Source organism: Kogia breviceps, chromosome 14 (genome assembly GCF_026419965.1).
Source record: "Kogia breviceps isolate mKogBre1 chromosome 14, mKogBre1 haplotype 1, whole genome shotgun sequence".
Lineage (NCBI taxonomy): Eukaryota > Metazoa > Chordata > Mammalia > Artiodactyla > Physeteridae > Kogia > Kogia breviceps.
Window position 1 is genome coordinate 3,210,315 of NC_081323.1, and position 27,614 is coordinate 3,237,928.

Genomic DNA, 27,614 nt, shown 5'->3' on the forward strand with positions numbered 1-27,614 from the left:
CCTTTTTTCTGTTTAGGATTAATTTGTTCCTTTTTTTAAAGATTCTTAAGAAACTAATGATGGAAGCTTAAATTATTGATTTGAGACCTTCTAAAAGGAAAGACTTCTCACATGCATGTTTGAGATGAATTGACCTTCCTTATTCAAGTACACAGGTAACAGCAGTGACTGTTTAAGAACCCACTGTATGTCAATGACTGGCAAAGTTACTTTATTTATTTATTTGTTTATTGGCCACACCACACGGCTTTCAGGATCTTAGTTCCCTGACCAGGGATCGAACCGAGGCTCATGGCAGTGAAAGCGCTGAGTCCTAACTGCTGGAGCACCAGGGAATTCCCAGTCCTGGTTACTTTAAATGTTCACTTTCCCAAAAGCTTTTAAGTGTCTGCTCTCTGTGATGTTTCACCAATATTCATCTGTGTGTTCATTTCTCATCAGAAGACTGATAGGATGTAGGAACTGAGACTTATAACAACTTGCCTATGTTGACGCAAGTGGAGAAGTTGAGATTTGAACCTAATAATAAGTTGAGATTTGAACCTAATAATAACGAATGAAGTATTTTTTCAAGTCAGTGCGTTGATTTGTTCTACAGATGCTGGTTGAACACCTAGTCTGTGCCAGCACTGTGCTCCATCCCTGGGGCCACAGGGTGAATGAGAGCCTGTGATCCCTGCCCTCAGGACCTTTCAGTCTATGGAGGATATAGACGCAGGACACAATTACGCTGACGGGTGTGGGGTTAGTGTCACCTAATCAGTGGTTTGTACAACGTTAATGTGGTTCTCTGCTTCCTAGGTTTATTTGGATGTTACGAATCACTTAACAGGACAAATTGTAGATAAATCCTTGATTTTCAACATTAGGGTCAGCGATGTGAACGGTCATGCACCCCAGTTCCCTGAGAAGGAATTTAACAGCGGTGTGGAGGAGAACCACACTGCAGGTTTGCACGGCGGGGCCTCGGCGCTTCCTGTCCTCTCTGTTGCATGAAGGTTTTCCTGCTTGCATAGTGATCGGGCACTTGGTCCTAGCTGTCCCCGTTCACATCCCAAAGGTTGCAGGGTGTGGATTAGAGCAAAATGCTTTGAGGTCTGCAAGCCTCATTTTGTATTGGCAATGAAATGATGTAAAAATTGTCCGTTGGAAGAGCTGATACATAAATATGAATCTAAAATAAAGCCAAATGAATGAGGGAAGAAGAAGCAGAGGTGGGTGGTAGGATCCTGAATATCTCTGCGAATTTCTCATCTGTAAAATGGCAGCAAGATGGCATCTAAAATTTCTCAGCTATGAGTCTGTGAGTCTTTGAATCCAAACCACCCTCACTAAAATGTGCATCTATTTTAATAACACAAAAGCATTATTTATTTTGCAAAACAGTCTCTAGGAATTTGGAAAATTCCAAGAAACAAAAAGATTGCAATGGAAAGCATCTCTAATACTACCAATTAGAGGTAAGTACAATTAATGTTTTAGTTTATATTCTTTCAGTATTTTTCTTTGCATTTTATATGTGTGTATGTATATACCCAAGGTATGTTATATTTATATATGTGTATATATTCACAGATTTATACGTATAATTACAAATGTGTATTCATATATCTACATGCTTTTTATCATCCTTATGGATGATAAAAATATATGTGTATATATCAAATATTTATAAATATATGGGCATGCTTTTTTATATGTGTATATTTATGAATTTTCTCTTTAAAAATGCAATTTTGGGGCTTCCCTGGTGGCGCAGTGGTTGGGAGTCCGCCTGCCGATGCAGGGGTCGCGGGTTCGTGCCCTGGTCCAGGAGGATCCCACGTGCCGCGGAGCGGCTGGGCCTGTGGGCCATGGCCGCTGGGCCTGCGCGTTCGGAGCCTGTGCTCCGCAGCGGGAGAGGCCGCAGCAGTGAGAGGCCCGCATACCACAAAAAAAAAAAAAAAAAATGCAATTTTGCTGTTTGTAACCTAACAGTATTCTCCTACAGCATCCTGTTGTGTCATATTTTATTTTATGGTATGCTTTAAGGTTTTTTTTTTTTTTTTTTCAATCAGGCAAGGATATTTTTTATTTTTTATTTATTTATTTATTTTTTTTTAACATCTTTATTGGAGTATAATTGTTTTACAATAGTGTGTTAGTTTTTCCTTTACAACAAACTGAATCAGTTATACATATACATATGTTCCCATATCTCTTCCCTCTTGCATCACCCTCTCTCCCACCCTCCCTATCCCACCCCTCTAGGTGGTCACAAAGCACAGAGGTGATCTCCCTGTGCTATGCAGCAGCTTCCCACTAGCTATCTAATTTACATTTGATAGTGTGTATATGTCCCTGCCACTCTCTCACTTCGTCTCAGCCCACCCTTCCCCCTCCCCATATCCTCAAGTCCATGCTCAAGTAAGTCTGTGTTTTATTCCCGTCCTACCACTAATCTCTTCATGACATTTTTTTTCCCTTAGAGTCCATATATATGTGTTAGCATACGGTATTTGTTTTTCTCCTTCTGACTTACTTCACTCTGTATGACAGACTCCAGGTCCATCCACCTCATTATAAATAACTCAGTTTCATTTCTTTTTATGGCTGAGTAATATTCCATTGTATATATGTGCCACATCTTCTTTATCCATTCATCTGTTGATGGACACTTAGGTTGCTTCCATGTCCTGGCTATTGTAAATAGAGCTGCAATGAACATTTTGGTACATGACTCTTTTTGAATTATGGTTTTCTCAGGGTATATGCCCAGTAGTGGGATTGCTGGGTCGTATGGTAGTTCTATTTGTAGTTTTCTAAGGAACCTCCATACTCTTCTCCATAGTGGCTGTATCAATTTACATTCCCACCAACAATGTAAGAGGGTTCCCTTTTCTCCACACCCTCTCCAGCATTTATTGTTTCTAGAGTTTTTGATGATGGCCAATCTGACTGGTGTGAGATGATATCTCATTGTAGTTTTGATTTGCATTTCTCTAATGATTAATGAGGTTGAGCATTCTTTCATGTGTTTGTTGGCAATCTGTATATCTTCTCTGGAGAAATGTCTATTTAGTTCTTCTGCCCATTTTTGGATTGGGTTGTTTGTTTTTTTGTTATTGAGCTGCCATGAGTTGCTTATAAATTTTGGAAATTAATCCTTTGTCAGTTGCTTCATTTGCAATTATTTTCTCCCATTCTGAGGGTTGTCTTTTGGTCTTGTTTATGGTATCCTTTGCTGTGCAAAAGCTTTTAAGTTTCATTAGGTCCCATTTGTTTATTTGTGTTTTTATTTCCATTTCTCTAGGAGGTGGGTCAAAAAGGATCTTGCTGTGATTTATGTCGTATAGTGTTCTGCCTATGTTTTCCTCTAAGAGTTTGATAGTGTCTGGCCTTACATTTAGGTCTTTAACCCATTTTGAGTTTATTTTTGTGTGTGGTGTTAGGGATTGTTCTAATTTCATACTTTTACATGTAGCTGTCCAGTTTTCCCAGCACCACTTATTGAAGAGGCTGTCTTTTCTCCACTGTATATCCTTCCCTCCTTTATCAAAGATAAGGTGACCATATGTGTGTGGGTTTATCTCTGGGCTCTCTATCCTGTTCCATTGATCTATATTTCTGTTTTTGTGCCAGTACCATATTGTCTTGATTACTGTAGCCTTGTAGTAGAGTCTGAAGTCAGGGAGCCTGATTCCTCCAGCTCCATTTCTCGTTCTCAAGATTGCTTTGGCTATTCGGGGTCTTTTGTGTTTCCATACAAATTGTGAAATTTTTTGTTCTAGTTCTGTAAAAAATGCCAGTGGTAATTTGATAGGGATTGCATTGAATTGGTAGATTGCTTTGGGTAGTATAGTCATTTTCACAATGTTGATTCTTCCAATCCAAGAACATGGTATATTTCTCCACCTATTTGTATCATCTTTAATTTCTTTCATCAGTGTCTTATAGTTTTCTGCATACAAGTCTTTTGTCTCCTTAGGTAGGTTTATTCCTAGATATTTTATTCTTTTTGTTGCAATGGTAAATGGGAGTGTCTTCTTAATTTCACTCTCAGATTTTTCATCATTAGTGTATAAGAATGCCAGAGATTTCTGTGCATTAATTTTGTATCCTGCAACTTTACCAAATTCATTGATTAGCTCTAGTAGTTTTCTGGTAGCATCCTTAGGATTCTCTATGTATAGTATCATGTCATCTGCAAACAGTGACAGCTTTACTTCTTCTTTTCCTATTTGGATTCCTTTTATTTCTTTTTCTTCTCTGATTGCTGTGGCTAGAACTTCCAAGACTATGTTGAATAAGAGTGGTGAGAGTGGGCAACCTTGTCTTGTTCCTGATCTTAGTGGAAATGGTTTCAGTTTTTCACCATTGAGAACGATGCTAGCTGTGGGTTTGTCATATATGGCCTTTATTATGTTGAGGAAAGTTCCCTGTATGCCTACTTTCTGCAAGGTTTTTATCATAAATGAGTGTTGAATTTTGTCAAAAGCTTTCTCTGCATCTATTGAGATGATCATATGGTTTTTCTCCTTTTTAACCAACCTTTTTGCCCCCTTTTGCTATTTTTATAAAACATGCATCAGTGAACATATCTGAGCTAAACGTGTGTGCCGTTCAAGTATTTACTAAGCACAAACTCAGACCAGTAGAATTGTTGGTTCAAACTGCACCCACGACTTAAGTGTTGCAATTTATCCATCTCCCAGCGATGTATGAGAGGGCTCAGTGTACCACCGTCCGTCTCTGATAATTAAGTGCTTGAACACACGATAGCTTTCTTGGCCATTGTTATTTCTTCTATCAGTTGCTTGTTCTTTTCTTTGTCCATTTCTGCTGGTGTGATTGTCACTTTTCTACTTATATATTAACAATGTCTATGTCTCTATCTGCCGATATGTATTTCAAATATGTTTTCCTGGTTTATCATTTCCTTCTAAATTTCGCTTATAGTTTTTTTACCACACTTTTAAGAATCGATGTACCAGTTTTGTCCTTTAAGCCTGCTACATTTGCAGTCATGATTAGAAAGTGCTTCTTGACCTTATGACCATTTATCCCTCTTTATTTTGTCCAGCATGTCTACAGCTTGACTTTGTATTTAAGGATTTAACCCACTCTGGTATAGGCCTCAATGCCATTTAGCAAAGAATCATCCTCCTACTGGTTTGATAGGCTGCCTTTGGCCGACAGTAACAATTAAAAAAATTCTTTCCAGGTCAACCTATTTTTCAGATGTTAACAGCAGATTTGGATCAAGAAAGTACTCCAAATTCTCATGTCCTTTACTTCCTTGTTTCCCAAACACCATTACGGAGAGAAAGTGCTTTCTGGATTGACCGTATTGGTGGAGAAATACGACTGCCAGGATGCTTAGGTTGTGAGGTTATGTGCACTTTATTGTTTTGGAAAAATGAAATGGGTTCTTGCTCTCTGAGCCCCAGACTTAGGGTTTCTGTTTGCAGTGAGAAACCCTCTGTGGCTAGACTGGCTACTGAAATTGCTAAACTGGAATATTTCTGTATTAACGTTCCCCTTTCCTGTGTCTGAAGGGCTTGACTTTCCTTTTCCTTTCCACTTCGACTGCTCCTCGGCTTGCATTACTAATCAGAGGGGAGGATTGTGGAGGACCACCGTTGCCATCCACGGCCACGGTTCACATACGTGTGCGAGACGGCGAGAACCACATGCCACGTTCAGCCGGGACAGTGTAAGGCGCCTGCGTGGCCTCGGCTGCTAAGTCCCCACACGGATGGCCTCCACGTGCTAGGCTTGGTTTTGCTGAGGGAATTCCCCATATCACCCAAGATGTGTGCAATGCTCCAAAATAACGTACATTAGAATCAAGATGTCAACTATATTGAAAGAGAACCAGTTAATAACAGTCACTGCTAATAACAGTTAACATTTTTACTATTTTGTGCCAGAAACTGTGTTCAGAGCATTTACATGGAACCTTAGGTTCTTACTGGTTGGAGCTGCTGCGTGATTTCCATTCTGCAGGTAAGAGAACCGAGGCTCGGGGAGGACGGAGGATCCCTGCTCCGTCCATGTCAGGGGTTCTCAGTTTCCACACTGTTGACATTTGGGGCTGGAGGAAGGGTACGGGGGAGGGTAGGGGAGGCTGCCCAGTGAACTGTAGGATGCTGAGCAGCACCCCTGACCTCTACCCACTAGATGCCAGTAGCACCCCCAGTTGTGACAACTGAAAATATCTGCAGACCTTGCAGAACTGGCCCTGGGTGAGAAGTCTGGGCCTGAGCTTTGCACACAATGTTCACAGCTCTGAAATAGGAAAGCTGGGTAGGTGGGTTCGGGCCTGGCTTTTCCCAGCTCACCTGATTTGTATACATTGGGTTCCACACAGGATTTCACATGCTACTAGGTCCTCAGGCTTGAAGAAAGTGTTGGCACCCACTGTTCCCATCGGTTTGGAAACACCATACCACTTAAAATACGGAAGATTGCTAAGAGAGAAAATAAAAACCAGTCATGATCCACTTTCAATTTCTTAATTTTTCATTCTTCCATATGAATTTTTAAAAGGAAAATGTCCATTGTATTTGTGTCCTTCTCCTGACCTCTCTCAAGGAGGCCTTTCCTGATGACCTGGTTAAACTCCCAGCCTGGCCCCTGCAGCATACACACACTCAGTTCTCCGCTCCCTGGTGACGGGATTTTTGCTGTCTTGTTCACAGCACCTAAACCAGGATCTGGTACACAGTAGCCTTTGTTGAATAAATAAATGCTACAGTTATTTTTTTAACTGTCATTTAAAAAAATTAATTGTATAGACCAAAGTTGAAATGTTTTCAATGAAAGCACCTCACCTAACAGTATATAATAACTGAAACATATTTATTATGTTTGAGTCTTGTTTCAAAATCCTTCTCTGGTTTAGTAAAAAGCTGTGCTCCCAAAAGTAGGGCTGGAAAAAATACACACTGCTATTTTGATGTGCTCATCTAGAGAAATTACCTTGTCACCAAAAGTGTTGAATAAGGAGCTATTTGAAAGATCTGTTATATGTTAGAAAAATGATCGTCTTAATTGAAATAATCATAAGAGCTCTATTTTAGGAGAAGAGTTTGATTTTTTTAGGCAGCATAAACCGAGGTATGTATTATTATTTTAAAAGTTTTTTAAAAAGTAGTGCATCACGTTGAATTGAACGGTACTTTTAAAGTTACTCAGCTCTTCAGTTATTCAGACACCAAGTCACAGTTTATTTTTAGCTGTCCTTGGTTTTCATTGCTGTGTGTGGGCTTTCTCTAGTTGCGGTGAGCGGGGCTACTCTTTGTTGCGGTGCGTGGGCTTCTCATTGCGGTGGCTCCTCTTGTTGCAGAGCATGGGCTCTAGGCACGGGCTGTAGTAGTTGTGGCACACAGGCTCAGTAGTGGTGGCATGCGAGCTCTAGAGCGCAGGCTCAGTAGCTGTGGTGCACAGACTTAGTTGCTCCGCGGCATGTGGGATCTTCCCGGACCAGGGCTCAAATGCATGTCCCCTGCATTGGCAGGTGGACTCCTAACCACTGTACCACCAGGGAAGTCCCTTAAAGATTATTTTTGATATGACTAATTACTCCAACATTAAATTTTTTTGTTCAGACAAAATTTAATAGATTTATATAGTCCCTAACATTTTTTTCCTGGTGTGATAAAAGCACTTAAAATATTTTCTCTAACCCTATGAGTTCATTGTTTTTTCCTCCTGGGTTTGAAAGAAATTAGAACATTTGCACGGACCCGTAAAAATATTGTGGGCTCCTGGCAGTTTGCCTGCTGTGACTAGTGGAGAGTTGGCCCTACAGTAAAGTATTATTGTCTCATTTACTGATAAGGAAACCGAAGCCCAGAGAGGTTGGGTTGTTTTCAGGAAGTCACACAGCTGGAAGAGCGGTTCAAACTGGGGCAGTCTGACTCCAGTGCCTTTAGTCTTAATTGCTCTCAGTAGACCTTAGAATGACCAGTGCCTCTGGTGCAGTGCAGGGGAGTCAACCTGGGGGTCAGGTTCAAAGGCAGACCTGAGTTAGTAGGTCTGGGGTGGGGCCCGTTTCTGTCTGTCAGTGTAACAATCTCCCAGGTGATGCCGACAGGCCAGATCCACCCTGTCAATAGCAAGGCTCTGTGGATTCTCTACACCAGATGCCTGGGGCTGAATTTCCCAAATATTCCGAGTCTTTCAATCCTTTTAAGTCACTGACCAGTCTGTACCCTGAATAGCTGTGATCATTAATATCTATATTTCCCTAAAGCTCCCCTAATTTTTGTTCAGTAGAGTTGTCACATTAATGTTTTATTAGGTTATGGTTTTTGTTGCATTTTTCATTACCCTCTGATGGATGGTGGCTCTTTTCAACCAGGAGCGGGGAGGGGAAATAAAGAACTCCATAAGTGATCTGAAAATGGGCTGACGACTGTCTTTTGATCATTATCAAAGACGATGTAAATAATAAATGACGCGCAAAAGCCCCAGGCGCTGGGTTGGCAGTGACACGCGTGCTGAGCAGGCTTCGTCTGGCCAGCAGAGCTGTGGGTGCTAATGCAATCTTCTCTCTTTGGCGGCCGCCTTTGGACTGTGAGACTCAGCCAGTACGGAGCCTGGTCGTGGTCGTGGAGAACAAGGAGCCGCTCTTCTCCTGCGAAGGGGGGCAGCTGCACAGGCCCCGCGGGCTGCGACCAGCACCACCGCGAGTGTGCGGGTGGCCGGCATCAACGACCTGGCCGCCTTCCACCCCGGGACCTTCCTCGTCAGTGAAGTCGATGGTGCTGGACCAGGGACTTAGGTGGGAATTTTTAATGCTACTGATCTGGACAGAACTGCCAGCCGGATAAGGGCGGGGGGGGGGGACAGGAGTGGGGCGGATGGCGAGTTCTGTAGAATTAGCCACATGCCCCAGAGGATTCCTGTTGGAAATTAGCGCCTTTCACGTGCTCCTGAGGACGACTCCATTCCAGTTATGAAAATACCAGAAGCCACCCAGAACACACCTTCCCCAGGTTCAATGCCTTCTTGTTTCTATAGCCATCTCTGACCCCCTAAGGGGGAATCCACTTGTCCATTTCCTTTGCATTTAGCACAAAATTCTTTTACAGTTTTTTCTTGTATTAAGAGAATTTGTTATGTATTTCTAGTTCCCCTCTATCAAAGGTTGTAAACTGGCAGCCCTCTGGCTTCTGGGCAACAGAAGTGTTTTCTTTTTCATTGTGGTAAAATGTATGTAACATTTACCACTGTCAGCATTTTCGGGTGTGTAGTTTGGGAACATTAAGTACATTCATATTGTCCTTCACAGTGTACCCTCACCACTGTCCATCTGCAAGGTCTTTCCGTCCGTCTCTTTTCATCTTCCTAAACTAAAACCCTGCCCCCAGTAAGCAATAACTTCCCGTTCCCCCCGCCCCCAGGACCTGGCACTACAGTCATCTTTCCGTCTCTATGAATGCGACTGCTCTAATTACGTCATATAAAGGGGATCACACAGGATTTGTCCTTTTGTGACTGGCATATTTCACTTAGCGTAATGTCCTCAAGTTTTACCCATGTTCTAGCATGCGCCCCAGAATTTCCTTCCTTTTAAAGCTGAATAATATTCCATCATATGTATATACCACACTTTATCTATTCATCCCTCGATGGACACTTGGGTTGCTTAGTGTTTTGTTTTTAAAAACAAAGTTTTGCTAATCCCCGAGAAGGTGGCCGAGTGGGAAGCACCAGGAATCTCTCTCCCCGTCCAGACAGTTGTGCTGGCAGAATCTGTCTCATGTACCTCTTTTGGAACTCAGGAATCTGTTGAAGGCTTGCACCTTCCCTTCCCGGGGAAGGCAGACTGTAAACTGTGGTTAATCTCGGTCCATTTCAGCTCTTAGCACAGTACCTTCCCCAGCGGCTACCCTTCCCCACCTCCAGCCCCGCAGAAGGCAGCTGTGCAGGTGTCCCTGGAATCGCACACACTGCTTGTGGGCGCCGGGGAGGGCAAAAATGAACAGAAATTAATTCCCTTCTTATCAGTAATTACTTTATATATAGAAAGATTAAACTCTCCAATCAAAGGACAGAGATTGGTAGAATGGATAAAAACACATGAGCTTGACTCTGTGTTGTCTTCAAGAGGCTTTCTTGAGATCCAAAGACACAAACAGGTAACCTAACACCGTATACAAAAATTAACTCAAAATGGATCCGGGACCTAAATGTAAGACCTAAAATAAGACAACTCTTAGAAGAAAACATAGGACAAAACTTCACAACACTGAATTTGGCAACGATTTCTTGGATATGACACCAATGGCACAGATAACAAAAGAAAAGATAGTCAGATCAGACTTTATGAAAATGGAAACATTTTGTGCACCAAAAGACACTATCCACAGAGTACAAAGCCAGAATGGGAGAAAATTTTGGCAAGTCATATATCTGATAGGGGATTAATATCCAGAAACTACAGAGAACTTCTAAAACTCAACAAGAACAAGAACAACAACAAAACCCGTGATTCAAAAATGGGCAAAAAACTTGAATAGACAAGTCTCCAAAGAAGATATACAAGGGGCCAAGAAGCACATGAAAGATGCTCAACATCACTAATCATCATGCCCAGGAGAGTGGCTACCGTAAGAAAAACAGAAAACGACTGTTGGAGAGAATGTGAAGCAATTGATACCCTTGTGTACCACTGATGAGGATGTGAAATGGTACAGCTTCTGTGAAAAACAATATGGCAGTTCCTCAAAAATTAAAAATAGAATTATCGTATGATCCAGCAATTCCGCTTCTGGGTATATACCCAAAAGAACTGAAAACAGGGTCTCAAAGAATTATTTGTACACCCACACTGATAGCAGCATTATTCACAGTGGTTAAAACGTGGAAGCAACCCAAGGGTCCACTGATGGATGAATGGTTAAGCAAAATGTTCTCTATACGTGCAATGGAGTATTATTCAGCCTTAAAAAGGAAGGGAATTCTGCAACATGCTACAACGTGGATGAACCTTAAGGATATTGTGCTAAGTGAAATGTGCCCGTCACAGAAAGACAAATTCTGTGTGATTCCACTTATAGGAGGTACTCAGAGTAGTCAAAAGTCATAAAGACAGAAAATGTAATGCCGATTTCTAGGGGCTGGCGGGAGGGGAAGGGGAGAGTTATTGTTTAATAGGTACAGAGCTTCAGTTTTACAAGATTAAAAGAGCTATGGGAATGGATGGTGATGATGGTTGTACAGCAATGTGAATTATTTAGTACCACTGAAATGCACACTTAAAAATGGTTAAGGTGGTAAATTTTATGTTATGTGTATCTTACAGTAATAAAAAAAATAATAATAAAGCTGCCGTCATTTAAAAATCAAGAGATTAAGCTAACAACCCGAATTTTCTGGATGTTCTTGAAAAAGAGGAAGATTCGGCATCACTGGGTCTGTGTCCCACGACGTCACGATCATCTGGGGCATAGAGAGGGTCCTGCGTGATGTCCCTTCCACCTCGCACTCAGCGGTTGGCCCCAGTCCCCACCCGACCAGTTTGCTCATTTCTGCCACCTGCTCAGACCGTCACGGGCACGAGAGTTTGAGATTCTGCCTTACAGCAATGCTTCTCAACTTAACCATTGAGAAGGACCATATTTTGCTTTTAATTTCCAGTTCACTGTGGAGTCATAATTTTATAAAATATTAAAAAATAAATTACAAACAATGATTATGTGCTTGGGGGTCACAGTAATGCCACTGACTATCAAAATGCCCCAGCACTTGCTCTCCGTCTCTGCTATTGTCTCATTGTGGGCAGCTAACCAAGAGCTCCAGACCAGCACAGGTCCACGCAGGTGCATGCTGAGTTAGAATAAGAATCACCTGGAGGGCCTGTTAAAATGCCCTCTGCTGGGCCTCACCCTTGTGGTTTCTGATTATGAGGTCTGGGGTGGGGACTGAGATTTGCATTCCTAGCAAGCTCCAAGGTGATGCTGAAGCTGCCGGGCCCTGGACCTTGCTTTGGGAGCGCCCACGTAGAGCCTGTATCTGATTCAGTGCTGTATTCCCATCCCTACAGTATGGTTGGTCCCTTTAAAAACCATGACCTGTCAAATATCAGAGAGATACTTATTGACCTTTTCCAAAGCCTTTACACAACATGAAAGAGAAGGCACGGAAACTCCCTTTCTCTGGACCTTTGGTGGGAGCTGCACCTTTTCTGTGTTTGCCTGTGGGTACAGGCCTTTCCTTCTGCGGGTCCCTCAGGAGGAGCAGTAGCTGTGCTTGGCATCCTGGCTTGGTTCCAATGGCTGCCACCTTTTTTTGTTTTTTTAAGGGTTTTTCTTTTTTTATAAATTTATTCATTTTATTTATTTATTTTTGTCAGTGCTGGGTCTTCGTTGCTGCGCCTGGGCTTTCACTAGTTGCGGCCAGCAGGGGCTGCTCTTCGTTGGGGTGCACGGGCTTCTCATTGCGGTGGCTTCTCTTGTTGTGGAGCACGGGCTCTAGGCGCGCGGGCTTCAGTAGTTGTGGCTCGCAGGCTCAGTAGTTGTGGTGCACGGGCTTAGTTGCTCTGCAGCATGTGGGATCTTCCCGGACCAGGTCTCAAACCCATGTGCCCTGCATTGGCAGGAGGATTCTTAACCACTAGCGCCACCAGGGAAGCCCCCGGATGGCTGCCTTCTGATTCCAACAGGTCTAGGGGAATTCCGGAAGGCTAGGCGTGCCCGCCCATTAAAATGGCATCAGGTGTGCACAGGTGAGGGAGGATGTAGACGACCACGTTGCCTGACTGGATTACCCACGTTTCAGTCCTTTGGGCTCCAGGGTAATAAAGTCCTGTGCTTCTCTGCAAGGGCAGGCTGGTTTTAACATAAGCCACCAGCAGCTGCAGGCAACTGAAGATTGGCTCTTTTCCAGGACGCAATGTTTTCCCTAAGGTGGACAGAGTTACGTGCAGCCTGACAAAGACAGGGCTCTTCCTAATCAGTGAATACCGATTTAACACTGTAGTCTGGCCTCAGATCCCTGGGCCTTTGTCAGATTCGTGAACACTCCTAACCTCCTCAATTCACGGCAGGAATTGTGTCTGCTGTGATATATTTGGATTCGTCTCTCTTGTTGTAACGTGTTAATTTTTAAAATTGCATGTGTTTTCTTCTACAAGATTCGAACTGGCTTATGAGCCGGCAGGCTGGGTCAGTGTAGATGAGCTCTCAGGGGCAGAAATCACCGGGAAGCAAGTTGACCGTGAATCCCCTCCTGTGAGTGACAGCTTTTATATGATCATCGCTCGTACTTGTTGATGACGGTAAGGGATGACCCCAAATCGTCAGGGGGGTGGGTATGTGTTTTCTTGCTTCTTGAAGGAAAATGACATGGGTGAGTGTCTTCAGAACACTGGGAAAAATATAGAATAACCTTTTTATCACTGTGCATCCATACTGGTGATTATTTTTATTTTATTTATCTATCTATTTATTTTGCGGTACGCGGGCCTCTCACTGCCGTGGCCTCTCCCGTTGTGGAGCACAGGCTCCGGACGCGCAGGCTCAGCGGCCACGGCTCACGGGCCCAGCCGCTCCGCGGCACGTGGGATCCTCCCGGACCGGGGCACGAACCCGTGTCCCCTGCATCGGCAGGCGGACTCTCAACCGCTGCGCCACCAGGGAAGCCCAGTAGTGATTATTTTTGATGATAATTCTTGAAATAGCAAACTAGGGGGCTCTGCCATGAAAAGAGGGGCAGCATTCGTTCAGAGACGATGGACCTGATTAAGGCGCTGCCACCGTCCCAGCATCTTTTTCATCTGTTCCTAAGACAACTCTCTAGCTCTTTGTCAAATCCAACTGCATGTGATAAACTTTAGCACAGTTTCCAGCTTGTAAGCTTGGACCAGCTTATAAGCTCATGTAAATGTGACCGTACAAGACAAATTTGTTATAAACCAGGATACGTGGCCTCATGAGCATGTTTTAACACTTTTCTCTATAATCTCCCAAGGCTGGATTTCTAAACCTACCAAAGCATAAAGCTGAATAAATAAAAAATTTCAAATAACTTTAGTGATTGTATTTAAGAAAAATCTGTAAATTAAAACCCAGGTTCCCAGGGCTATGTGGTTGTATATCCCATTTATATAATTAACGGTAGAATGTTGGTTAGGGAGATATCAAATGTGTGTTCCTAATTGGTGTTAGGTGAAGAGGGCTCCATGATTCTGTTATGGATGGTTTCACGAATAGCACTTTTTTCAGTGGAATGGCTTTTAAAAATTAAGCTTTTATTTTGAGATAATTGTAGACTCACATGCAGTTTTTAGAAGTAACGTAGTGGTATCCTGAGTACCCGTTGCCCAGTGTCCCCCAGTGGTACCACCTTGCGAATCCCTAGTGCAGGATCACGACCAGGGTTACAAGATGCAGCACCAGTCCGGGTGCAGACTTTTTCATCACCACATCACACCCATCCCCTCCTCCCTGCCCCCCCGCCCCCCCGACCCCCGACCCCCAGCCTCCTGCCTTTCACCTTGCATGACTGATGTTTTAATCTACTTGATGATTCTACATTCTACTTCGTTCTACAAATGATGTGAAGGAGCAAGTGTTTTGTTAACTTATCCTGCCCAGATATTCTAAATTTTCTTTTTTTTTTTTTTCTTTTTTTTTTTGCGGTACGCGGGCCTCTCACTGTTGTGGCCTCTCCCGTTGCGGAGCACAGGCTCCAGACGCGCAGGCCTAGCGGCCATGGCTCACGGGCTTAGTTGCTCTGCGGCATGTGGGATCTTCCCGGACCAGGGCACGAACCCGTGTCTCCTGCATCGGCAGGCGGATTCTCAACCACTGCGCCACCAGGGAAGCCCCCTAAATTTTCAAAAAAGCAGGAAAACAGATTGAGCCCCTGCAGTAAAGCTTATGACTTTGAAAGGGAAACGGCCTCAGTGTTTCCGTGGAGTGGTTCTTTCCCCAGAGGCTGAGAACGCTGATTTCCCAGGGGTCTGTGTGCATGGAGCAGCCTCTTCAGTTAATCAGCAACCCTCCTGGAATCCCCCCTGCCACAGGTGTCCCGCCACGGATGGGGCCAGGGACCATGCTGCGCTTCCTGTCAGACACCGGCGACAACGTGCCCACCCTCCAGCCACGGTCTCGATACCTGGCGGTCTGGAGTGTGCAGGAGGCAAGCCCCTCCCCACTGAGGCGGGGAATGGGGACCAGGAGCCCTACTCCGACCCGTTCACCTTCAAATCGGATAATGCCTGGGGAAACACAGAAGACACGTGGAAACTGGGGGAGAATCATGGTGAGTATTCGCATTGGTCAGGGATAAAGGATGGAAAAAGACAGAAACCTGACTTCCACAGGCTTAAGGAAAAGAGGAATGTGTTAGCTATATAACCGAGAAAGAGGCCAAGTGAGCCTGTGTCCCAGCAGGGCTGGGGGCTCCGAGGACTTCCTGGAGAAGGCAGCTCCGGACCTTGGCCCTGCCTTTCTCTGGGTCCTTTCATCTTAAGGCAGGCTCTCCTCTGGAGGTGGCAGGGTAGCAGCTGGGAGTCCCTGGGACTCATCCTGGCACCTAGTAAGAAGGTGTACCTCGCTGTAAGGCTTGAGTTACCCGTCCTGCTCAACATCGTGGGTGGGGAGGGCACAAGTGCTGACTGGCTGGTTCTGAGCCCACACCTGGATCTGGCTGGGATCTGGGCTTAGCCTCTCTTGACGCACATGGGCTGAGAGTTCAGGAAGTGTGGGCTTCCCCAAAGGAAAATTGGGGTGCTTTTACCAGGAGGAACCACCGGCATCCGGTGTCAACATCCTACTTTGTGTGTCTCTTAACTGGTCTCTAGGATGTAACCTGTTTTTTAGTTGAACCTGTGAGTCCGTGTTTACAGTTCCCAGACCCAGAGTGTGCCGTAAAGCATTGAAACGCACCCCAAACGAGGTCTGGGCTTCCAGGAGGTGATCCCCCAGCCCTCGGAACACCCTGCCTGATAGAAGTGTCTCTGTTTGCCTAGGGGAGGGGATCTTGTGTCCATCAATAGGAACAGTGTGATTCAGGGTGTGGCCTTTGGCTCATGTAAGCGTGTGGGTGTCAGTTAATCAGCCATGTGGGTGGCTAACCAGTTTTACAAGACCAAGTTCTGATAAAGACCCTGGACACGGGGCCATGCGTGTTCCGTGCATCTTGTCACTCACGGATGCCGGGAGGTAACGTGGTCCTGACTCCATGGGCAGGAGAACTAGAAATTCTGCATTTGATACTTTTCTGAACTCTGTCCCATGTACTTCCTCCCTTGACTGACTTGAATCCATATCCTTTCAGTGTAATAAGCCCTAACCCTGCGTATACAGTTTTCAGCCAGTCCTGAGCCCTTCTAGAGAATTATCAACCCGAGGGTGGTCTTGGGAACCCCTGCACTTGCGGCTGGTGTCCGAGTGAGGGTCGCTCTGGCGACCCGAACTTCAGACAGAGCCTTGGCGCATGGGAGGCACCTAGGAAATACCCACCGAGCAGCTGAGCAAATGCACGAGTCAACGCGGCCAAGGTCCCTCTCCCTGTGCCGGTCTCTCAGGGGCACTTTTAATGCTGAGGAGCCTCCCACGTGATGACTACTTGTTGCCACTTTTCATCGGAGACACACAGGGACGGTCCCAGAAGCAGACTGTCCACGTGAGGGTCTGTGCCTGTCCCGGTGGATTCACATGCGCAGAGCCCTCCGTCGGGAGCCGGGCTCCTCCAGGGGGTCCTGACCTCTCTCTGTGCGGCGTTCGTAGCTCTGGCGGCCCAGCAGATACAGGAGCTATCCTGGGAATGCGGCTCCTCTCCCCAGGCTGTGCGCCAGGGGGCTGGGTCCTCGGGGCTGCGGAGCCGATGATGGCTGAGGTCAGTGTGATGCCTTTGAGGATAGCCCCCAGGCTCGTCCGAGTCCCAGACTCAGATCAGAAGTTGCCACCCGGTCACAAATGCTGCCTGCCTGCCAAAGGCAGCTTCTACTTAGTACACAGCAACTGACAGCCATGGAGCCTATAGATGGACACCGTCTAAGGGTGGCTGTATGGTTTATAATAGCTGAGGGCAGCAATGAGCACAAGCTCCCAGGGTTGGCAAAGGCTAACAAGGAAGCTCAATTTTCAAGGAAATAATAAAATGTTACTGGTCACATGGTATTAATCAGTTCAACAAGTAGTGATCTCGCACCTACTTGTGCCCCAAGCTGTGCTAAGTGCTGTGGCTACAAAGATGATGAAGGTGCCCTTGACCCCTGAGTTCATGGCTGAGTTACAAGTTGGCAGCACAGGATCCCTTCAGAACCTCTGATCTAGATGAGCTTGTGCACCTCGTTTCTGCCTTTCTCTCATCACAGCCGCTCTGCTTTTCCTGCTGAGATGCTATTTTGTGTCTGAAGCCAGAGGCAGGGATCTCTATGCCACGTGAGGAAGGCACCCAGACCCTGATCGTGTGACACGACGAGAGTGGAGCCGCCCCGTCCAGGTAGTGGAACTCAGTGCTTGTGTTTCATGTCGTTGTGAGTTGGGCACGGCCGTCCTGTTCTCACTCACTGTCCTTTCTCATTTCACCATCTCACCAAATTTGCGTAGCAAATGGGAAAGACAGTCCTGTGAAAATTGTCCAACCCCACTAAAGTGATTTATTGTTTTAGGGCATTGGTTCTCAACTGGGGGCTATTTTGCACCCCCCTATTCCCCCTGCCCCCAGGGTCCAGTGGGCAGGCAGTGTGGAGGCGTTTTGGTGGTCACAACTCAGTGGGAGTGCAGTGGGGGCATGATGCTTTTGGCGTCTGGCGGGTAGAAGCCAGGGGAGCTGCTGAACATCCTGCTGGACACAGGACAGTCCCCACAACCCAGAAGTCACGGGCCCTAGTGTCAGCAGTGCCAAGGCTGAGAAACCTTGTTTAGGAGAAATGACTTTTGCCAGGTGGAGTTTCTCTAAGCAGAAAACATGCTACGCTCCCTAATTAAGTGAGCCCACGCTGGCTTCTTGGCCGTGGTGTGGGGTGAAGTAAGGCAGAAGCCACTCATGCAGCCTCTCCAGCGGAGGTGGAGCAGAGAGCCCACTGGCCCTGCAGAGACAGCCCTGGGCCTTTGTCATGGTGGGCGAGTCATTTCTGCACATCCTCTGCTGTGAGCCAGGGAGGATGAAACCAGCCTCCCAAGTCGGTTGTGGGTCAAGGAAGACGAAGCCCATGACAGCACCTCACAAGCCTCCAACACGAGGTGGAATCAGCCAGCGACTGCTGGGATTTCATACCTGCCGCTTCTGACCCTGGCCCTGCCTTGGCTCCGTGGCGCTCGTCACCAGCTGGGCCGTGAGATACAAGCACTGTGAGTGCCCCTGTCTGTCTTCACTTCACTCTGAACTAAGGCTGGTTGATCCGAAAGACGAAAGCCAAGAAATGTCAAAAGGGAGCACTGTCTTTCACGCGGAAGATTCAGGTTGCCTCATCTGCTGTTGTCTGAGACCTCTACCCTCGGTTTTCTCCCGGAAGGAAGAGACTTAGTGAGATGATTTGGGGAAAAGAGAGTGCAGTTAACTTTGGTCCCTGGCTCGGATAAATAGGGAGATATTCTAAAAGATGATCGGTGGTTGGAGAAACTGGTGGTTGACCAAGACTCCTAGGGTTCTTCCCACATTTTCTCTCCTCTGTTGGCACAAAGGAAGGGGAAGTAAGAGCCTTGGACCGCGTTGGGGATGCCCATACCTGTAAGTCCAGGTCTGTGCAGGCCTGCGTCCAGCCCTCCCTGTCATGGGGACAGGAAGGCAGAGGCATGGTCCAAACCATCTAGATAGTTGGCTGCCCAGAAGGAATGCCCCCCGCCCCCAGCTGTGAGAATAGCAGCTACCTGTTTTGATTTGTTGGTGTAATTTTAAGAAGGAAACCATCCTGACAAACAACAGTGCTTTGTGGGACAGATAGGATCCCTGCCTCACTCAGTTCTACTCTGCTCTTGATGCTCAACCATCCAGGAAAAGGGAAAGAGCTCCTGAGCCAAGGGGCTGTGCTTAGCCTCCCACTTGGTGGGTGGAGCTGAGGCTGCCCAGCTGGAAGGATGCCAGTGGGGAGGGCGTCTCCCCAGGCACTGGCTGAGGGCACCGCCAAGGTGGGAGAGGTGCTGGCGACGCCTGTTCTTGTTGGCCAGCTGGTTAGTGGTTGTCTTTTGGGGAAGGAGGAACAGCAACAGAAGCAAAGTATGGGGAAGGGAAGCTTGGTCACTGCAGGGCTAGGCCAGGCAGGTTGGAGGGGGTCTGGTGGCACTGACCGAGGGCCAGCTGTAAGAGGGACAAGAGCACCCAATCCAGGCCAGGGGGCCTCTAGCTCATCTTGTCCCCGAACATGTCCTTCCTCTCATCTGCTACTCACAGCCCAGGACACACCCCCGTTCCTGCCACAGTGTCTTAGGGCTCTGAGAACGGGGATCCAACAGACCTGGGTTTCGGTTCCCAAACGGTGTCTTATCAGATACAGAATCTAACCAATCCTTGACTTTCATATATAAAGTGAGATCAGTGATGTTCTTTTTCTGTCAAGCTAATTGGACAATTTAATCAAATAGCACATGTAAATTAGTCATTACTGGTACACAGTAAACAGTGGCTTCTACTGCTAGTATTTTTTTTTTGTTTTTAGTTTTTTTGCGGTATGCGGGCCTCTTGCTGTTGTGGCCTCTCCCGTTGCGGAGCACAGGCTCCGGACGCGCAGGCTCAGCGGCCATGGCTCACGGGCCCAGCCGCTCCGCGGCATGTGGCATCTTCCCGGACCGGGGCACGAACCCGTGTCCCCTGCATCGGCAGGCGGACTCTCCACCACTGCACCACCAGGGAAGCCCACTGCTAGTATTATTAACAGTAATTACCAATTATGTCTTCGTAGCCATTGGAAAATAAGGGTACCCCAAAGTGTCCACGCTTCTCCGTTATCCATCTCCGTTAGCCTGAATACAGCAGCCTGCATTCACACACCGGGACATTGTACGCTCCTGGGAAGACTCCTTCGTCCCGGATGCCATCACTGATTCCACCTGCCTTGTCCTATTCAGCCACTGGACGCCCCCAATCAAGAGGGTCTGCAAGATAGCATAGGGGCCTGCCCTCTCTGTGGGGAAGCTGGTGAGCTCTTAGAGAAAGAAACCCGCACCTATCAGCTTTTGAGTCCCTCAGTGAATATTTGTTGAATGAGGGATGGATAAGGCTGCCCACAGCACTGCCCAACTGTGGTGACCCCAAGAGCCTTCACTGTGAGTCTTAGAAGAGGGTGAGAACAGGCTTTTAGATGCCGAGGCCCTAGTGAAACAAGGCTTTTGGTTATGTTGGTTGGTTTTTGTTTCTACCATCACTTTACATGAAACACTAAACAACAAGAAACTCCACTTCCTAACCAGTAATTACAAAAGCATCCCCTCCCCAAGTATGTCCTCTTGCTTTATAGGGCAGGTGTGTTTTCCAGAGTCTGGATGCTTTCTGTGATGGCATAGAACAACGCATCCGGGGGAGATGATACTCCTTGCTCTCTGCATTTATCACCACCATCTGTAATTTCAGCTCCTGTCATATTTCTTTCCCTGTGTCCCACAGGAAAGGTCATACGTCAGGGATCAGATGTCAGCCCTGTCCATCAGCACAGCCGAGGCAGGCGCCAAGCTGGGAGCTAAGGTAAGTGTGGCTCATTTGCTGCTTGGGTTGAAACAGTGGGGTGGCTTTGCTGATGGTCCCGCTGGTGGGGGACACCCTGGCTGCTCCCCGAACCCCCAACCCGGGATGATCCCCTGCAGGCCTGATCCACACCTGCCTCCACCTCGGCCCCACCTGCAAAGGCCCTGCGATTCTGCTCAGCCTCTCATGCCTTCGCTTCCCAGCTCAAGTGTCAGATGACTCAGGGCCCACATTCCAGTCTGCCCAGTGCTACCATTATGACTTTTTGCCACATGCATATGCCACTTGCACTAGTGTATTAAAAATTTTTTTTCTTTAAATGGACTTGCATACAAATGAAATACACTTCTTTAAATAGGAAATTTTATATTTCAACTGTAGATTAAAAACCAGTTTTGCTTGTATAAAGAGCAGGTGAGTGGAATGCAGACACAATAGAAATAGAACCCAGTAATTCCAGGTAGAAAATGTGGAAGGAGAGAGAGAGAGCCAAGCCAGGGTGGCACCCGATGGAGACTTTCTCCTTGTTGTCATTAGGAGTATGGAAGAGGAATTAGAAAGGGACTAATTTTCTTGCTGTGCAATTCAATGTCATTTAAAACCCCGTTCCCAAACTGGCTGAACCTTCCCTTCTCTAAGAGGACGATGATTCCACTTTGAAAAAGGGCGAGTTGACCCAGGGCTGCCGTCATTTATTGGGCAGGTGCCTGGCTGGGGTGGCAGGTCCAGGTCCAGAGAGCATCTGCCTACCAGTCCATGCTCCCAGGGGAAGGGAGTGCAGAGACTCCTGGGGGGCTGGCGGGGGCCTCTCTTTCCTTAACTGGTCTGTAAGCTTCCGGAGGCCAGGGCATTGCTCCTGGTAAACACACTAAGAGCTCTGATCCACTGACCATGCCCTGGGGTTTGCACTCTACAAGCATAATCCTACTGCATTTTCACCAGACCCGTGCAGGAGGGTATCTTGCTGCCCCATCTGCAGGGGAGGACACCAAGGCCTGTGGCTTCTATTTCTTGGAGTGTCTCTGGGTTCCCTGTATGATGTCCTGCAAATAGTAAGTGCACCTGTGGTGGCTGGTTGAGTTGACAGCCATTCACATACTTTCCCTAAGTGAAGTTGTCACTGATGATTTATCAGGAAACCTGATACTTTAAAATCTGTGATAAGACAGAAACTATCTTAAAACTGTTGCTAAGGACCATTGCCTGCTTTATTTTCTTTGAAATTTTATTGCATGATCTAAGGGCTTATATTAAAATAATAGAAACCCAAAGCAAAAATTGTCCACACTCCTATCCCTAAATCTAAGCAATTTCATTTGTCTGTGTTACCTTCTAGATCTTGTCCGCGGGCATATTCAATTGTCAGGTGTCTATAATGTCATCGGTAGAATGTTAGAATCTACGTCTTCAAGTCACATTGGGCCATGCAGTTCCATTTCACTATAGTCCTTTTTCCTTGCTTCTCTCCATCTTTCCTTTTCTACTCCCACTCCACCCCCCCACCCCACCCCCCACCCTCCCCGGATCATAATGCCAGTTTTATTTGCATATGAGTATCTGAGCAGGGAAAGGTGTGCCTTCGTTTTCAACTGGAGGGAGACGTGTTGTCTTTGGAGTTTCCCCCAGCGTTTTCCCCCAGGATTTCGGTGAAATGCTGCCATCTTCACCAAGTGCATCACACCAAGTCCACTTTGTGCTGGGGACTCTGGTGAGTTCCACAAGCTCACTCCCTCCTGCTGGGACTTCACTGATGACTGACAGCTGGTTCCCTTGAGAGGCCGCCCTTCTAGAAGATTCTGTGATATGGGTAGAACAAACACACAGTCAGTGAAACCCTTCTCATCTGTCTACCTAGTTATTGTGATCGTTGGTTGTTACTGAGTTGTTATTTGATGGTGCTGATCAAATATGACACTTCTCAGAACAGCCACAGATAGCTACATTTCCCTGTGTCCATCTCTTATAAAGATCATCTCTAAGATCAAGAGCAATGGCCTTGACCCTGGGCAAATTCCAACCCAGTGATTCCATACCTCCTGCCAAATTGTACCCCAACTCCCCTTTATATACTCCATGTACAAATTCTACAACTATGGCTTTGCTTTTTAACATGACTTTTCAGACTCACAAGAAGTTGTAAAAATAGTTCAGAGAGTTTCTGTGTACCCTTCACACAGCTCCCCCCAAGAATAACACGGTAGATAACCACAGTACGCTAGCAAAACCAGAAAACTGACTGTGGTACAACACTATTAACACAGGTCTCAAGCACAGACCTTATTTGGACTTCACTAGTATAACTAGCTATTATTTTAACAAAAAATTTACTTTTCTGACAAGAACTAAATGAGGTTCTCAAGGTCCAAAGAGCCACAGTTTTTATGATGGAAACTTCTAAAAAATAATTCAAGATCTCTATAATTCATTATCTTTTCTCAGGCTGAGTTTACGCCAAGATTAAAAATGTGCTCTCCTTTTTTTGCGCAAACATGGTGCCATGAATCCTTGAAAGGGCTTGTGTATGATAGGTGTGTCCCTCTGGTCCTGGAAGGGCCAGCTTCACAGGTGTGGAACCCGGTCAGTCCCACAGGGCCCTGTGCTCAGAAAGGCCCTGTGCTTGGTTAATGCTCTGCTGTCACCATCTTGAAATTCTTCATATCTGGACAAGGGGCTCACATTTTTATTTTGCACCGGGTGCTGCAAATTATGTAGCCAGTCCTGAGTCTTAGGGGTTGCGTGCGTCTCATTCACAGACTTTGAGGCCACGCTCATGGCACAAAATGAGTCTTATGGGGATTTTGTGGACCCAAGATGGGGCTTGAAAATCTTATATTCTCATGCTCTATCCCCACAAAGCAACTATAAAACTCACCTATGGATTTCTGCTATGAACACCTACACAGCTATCGTTAGAATTATTATAGCTTTAGTGCAGAAGCAAAAGGCAATATGATTACAAGAATTTCTGGCTATGTGTTTGTATCCTTGGGTAATTTATATGAGACCAATAAACACTTCATTCTTTTTATTTGAATTAATTAATTTTTCATTTTTTAAAAAATTTAAGGGTCGTGGCATGTTTTTTGATCCAAGAAGTGTGAGAAACAAATACCCTCCTCCTGTAAGTACAGATGAAGATGTTATCATGAAAAGAGTTACCTTACTGTCCTGATAGCCGTGGGAAGCCCTGAAAATGGGAAACTGGGACAGGAGGAGGTGAGAAAAAACATACCCAACCAACATCCAAATAAGCCAAAAGAAGTGAATGTGGGAAACAGATGAGAAGTAAATAAAGTGCCTACATCTAGACTTGAAAGCATCAGAGTTTTTCAGTCCCTGGCAAATTTCTTTTGCTGCTGAGAAGCTAAGAACTTGGTGAAGGCCTGAATATTCTTTTGCTTTGATTCTTTACAGATTTATAAATTTTTTGAGCTAAGGGGGCCATAGAAGCCATCTAGTCCATCTTTTCCCTAAACCTTACTAGCAGCAGAATCCTTCCTTACAAATGAGATCTTACAAAGAATGCCATTATAAATAAAACAGAAAAGAGTTGTTTTTTATTAGTACCAATTTTGAAATACATTAATATTTATAACATATACCTATTACCAAAGCAACAAATAAAAATAGTGATTCGGTTGAAAACAACAACAAAAAGAAGGTAGATATTGTGGAGGAAGTTTGCAAAATTTTACCTTAGCACCTAATTCATTGCCTCACATTGCTGAAATTAGTTCTTAAAGTATCAAGAAAATTTCAATTCATGCCAATAAGCAGTTTCAAATATTTTTTAGGGAGCTCAGTTTATCATATCAGGTTCTCTTTGATTCAGCAAACAAGAGACAAAAAGCGTCATTCAAGTTTCATAAAAGCAAATTATAAAATTTTTGCTTTTATTAACATGTTGGGGGGACTCAGTTTAAAAGATGTAAATGCTTCTCCATTATATTAGAAAAATAACATTAAATATTATTATTAAAACAATTTTCCCTAAAATTAAATTCAAATCCTCTTGCCGAAGTATCTTTGAGAACTCATAGGTCCTGGGCACACAGCTGAAGCCAGGGTCTCAGTGCAGAGAGGCCGGGTGAAGGGAAGTGGTGCTCTAGGCCAGAGTGGACACACACGGGGCAAAGTGCAGCAAAATGCAGGAAAATGCAGCAAAATTCAGCATGTGGTAGGACCTAAAATTGGCTCCAGGCAAAATCGACCCCGAGTTTGGAGACTGGCGCAGCCTCTTCCACTGCCCGGGAAGGACCGTGGTGTCTGACCCGTGAGTGCGTTGGAAGAAGGGCCTATGTCTCTGGGATTGTCCTCTGAGAGGCCCACGGGAGCCAGAGGGTGGCCGACTGAGGGCAGCAGCTCTCCAGGGCTGTTTGTAGGGGTCACCCCTTGCTCTCTCTTTGGCTAAGTGTGTTTAGTTCAATTCACAATGCTGTGGTGTGCTGCGTTTATGTATATAGATAGATATGTGTACAGATAGGGGTGTGTGTGTGTGTGTGTATGTGTGTGTGTGTGTCCTCATGGACATGTAAAATTATTCCAAGCTTTACAATTTTTTTATATATATCTTCTGGAGTGCACTAAGTACCCCTAAACCCAGGGGTTATCAGAAGTCGCTTCATCCATAAAGCCATCAGTGTTTTAGAAACACAAATCGTATCATGTCACTCTCCAGTTTAAACCTTCCCAAAGGCTGGCCATTGCCCTGCGATAGTCCGCAGCCCTGAGGCCTAAGGCCGTGTGGTGGCCTCTGTCCTCCGCCTGCAGGTCTGAGCTCCCTCCAGCCTCCAGGCCTCTGCTGGCCCTTCCTTTTCCTTGGCCCCTCTGCTCCCGTCTCCTGGTCCTTCTCCTCCTGAGAGGTCCCCAGGCGCAGGCTAGGTGAGGTCTGCACCTTCCACGGTCATCACTGTGTTTCTCTCACCCTGGGTGCTGGCACCGTGCCTGCATGAGCCCAAGAGTGAGGCTGCCTCGCCTTACCCTGTGCGGGCCTGACTTACGTGATGCGGTTGGGGAATCTGTGGGTTCCCAGGCAGCCCTTACACGGTGCACGCTGAGTCCACCTCCTCACTGCTCTAGCCCACTCCTCAGCCAGTACCCCAAGACCCAGGTCCATGAGCACTTGCCCGGTGAATGAGTGGAGGGCGGCACACCCACTACCCCACACGAGGTGCAGCTGACCCAGCAAGGGCAGGAAGAGGAGAAATTAGAACCTGGGGAAGAGCCACGCGGTCGGGAGAGCAGGACACAGGATGAGGTTCCCTGTGGGAATCAACTGTTTGCTAAATCTCGTTTGTGGAATGGTCCCAAACCCCACTGGCCAGGCTTGCTCGGCTCACTTCTTCCCTAGAAGCCAAGGTGTTGAAGGGTCTATCAGTCAAAACTGGCAGGGCCTGCCCTCTCTCCCACCACACACATAGGTGACATCTGATCAAACTGCCCTTGGCCCGCTGTCCCTCAAGGAGAGCTCTGACAGCCCTCCACCCAGTGGTGGCCCCCTGTCTGCTGGCCAGAAGAGGCCATCAGCTTGGGGGGAGCCGTGAGTCCTTGGTGGTGTTAGGACTCTGCTTCTTTGCTTTGTAGGTTTACCTGGATACTGTGGTGCCCAGAGGACCCCTGGAAGTGAGGGTACGAGTGACGGCAGGGATGCTGAGTCAGGTAGGAAGGCCTCCCCTTGGTGGTAAATGGGTTCTGCTTCCCCATCTGGCCCCACACTGACCTGGGGCCACTTCCTCCTAATCACTGTGTCAGTCAGCTTGGCTGCATAACAAAATACCACAGACAGGCAGCTTAAACAGCAGACTCTTTTTCTCACAGTTCTGGAAGCTGGAGGTCTGAGATCAGGGCCCCATCATGGTCAGGTTCTGGTGAGAGCTGTCCTCCTGGTTCACAGACGGTCACTGTCATGCTGTGTCCTCATGTGGCAGAGAGAGAGAGAGAGAGAGAGAGAGCAAGTTCTCGGGTGTCTCTTCTTATAAGGACACTAATCCTGTCGTGAGGGCCCTACCCTCAGGACCTCATGTAACCTTAATTACCACCCAGAGGCCACACCTCCAAATGTCATCACATTGGGGGTTAGGGCTTCAACACAGGAGTTTGGGGGGGACACAATTCAGTCCATAGCAAGTGCTTTCACGGGAATTCTCATTCCAGGGGGCATTTCTGCAGATCAGCACAGCCTCAGACAACGGTGAATAGTCTCTCTCTGTGAAATTATGAAAGATGTGGGTTGACTGTGCTGGAGGGAATTATTGGACAATAACATTGGCTCTCCTGGAAGGTTCCTCAACACAGCCACCCTCTATTCTTGGGCAAATTAAACAGTGATTTGGGAGTTGGGGCAAACGCATGGGTAGTGTAAATGGAAGGGGCCGGAGCAGGTGCTGTGGAGGGACGCTCCCTGTTTGCGCCTGCCCCCACCCCGCGCAGGGAGGGACGCGCACAGAGGCTGCAGGCGCTGCTGCCGACCCTACGGGGCCCCATACGTTGCAGGGAAGTTGGGGCTCAGACCTGTGAAATAATAAGTGCAAAGGAATAGATCAATGCTTGGTGGGCATCGGCTGCCAAGAGTTACTCTACTTGGCAAACTCGTGGATGATAATCACTGCGTACCAGGCCCTGTCCTAAGGAATCGAAAGGTGTTAACTCAGTTCTTGCATCAGCCCACCAGGGTAGGTTCTGTTATTTCCCTTATTATAACATGACGAAGCTCAGGGACAAAGAAATGAGGTACCTCATTCAAGACCAGTCTGTAGACTGTGTGCCCTGCCCACCATGGCACTTAACCTTCCCTCGTGGCTCCCCTGCAGCAGCTCAGTGGTGCTGACATCCCCAAGGGAGACCCTGGTTACCCACCTCACGTCTGCACAGAGGAGGGCAAGTGTGAGCGAGCAGAGACCCGCAGTTCTCTCGCCTTCTCCGACCGTGACCTGTCTCCTGACTTGCTGGACTCTTTGGAGCCAAAGACTGCTCCACTGGAAGAAATATATTGA

At 46.5% G+C, this 27,614-nt stretch overlaps 1 protein-coding gene across 1 annotated transcript; it reads left to right on the top strand.

The window, feature by feature from the left end:
* Window positions 1-699: 699 nt before the first annotated feature.
* CDH26 (cadherin 26) lies at window positions 700-27,614 on the top strand. Its single transcript, XM_067012961.1, is given in 17 exon segments — window positions 700-744; window positions 802-949; window positions 5,204-5,369; window positions 5,567-5,679; window positions 8,455-8,652; window positions 8,655-8,799; window positions 13,115-13,259; window positions 13,261-13,270; window positions 15,020-15,118; window positions 15,121-15,258; window positions 16,526-16,664; window positions 16,666-16,733; window positions 17,315-17,363; window positions 17,365-17,410; window positions 20,545-20,622; window positions 26,206-26,280; window positions 27,432-27,614. Coding segments are annotated over 17 exon segments (1,845 nt in total).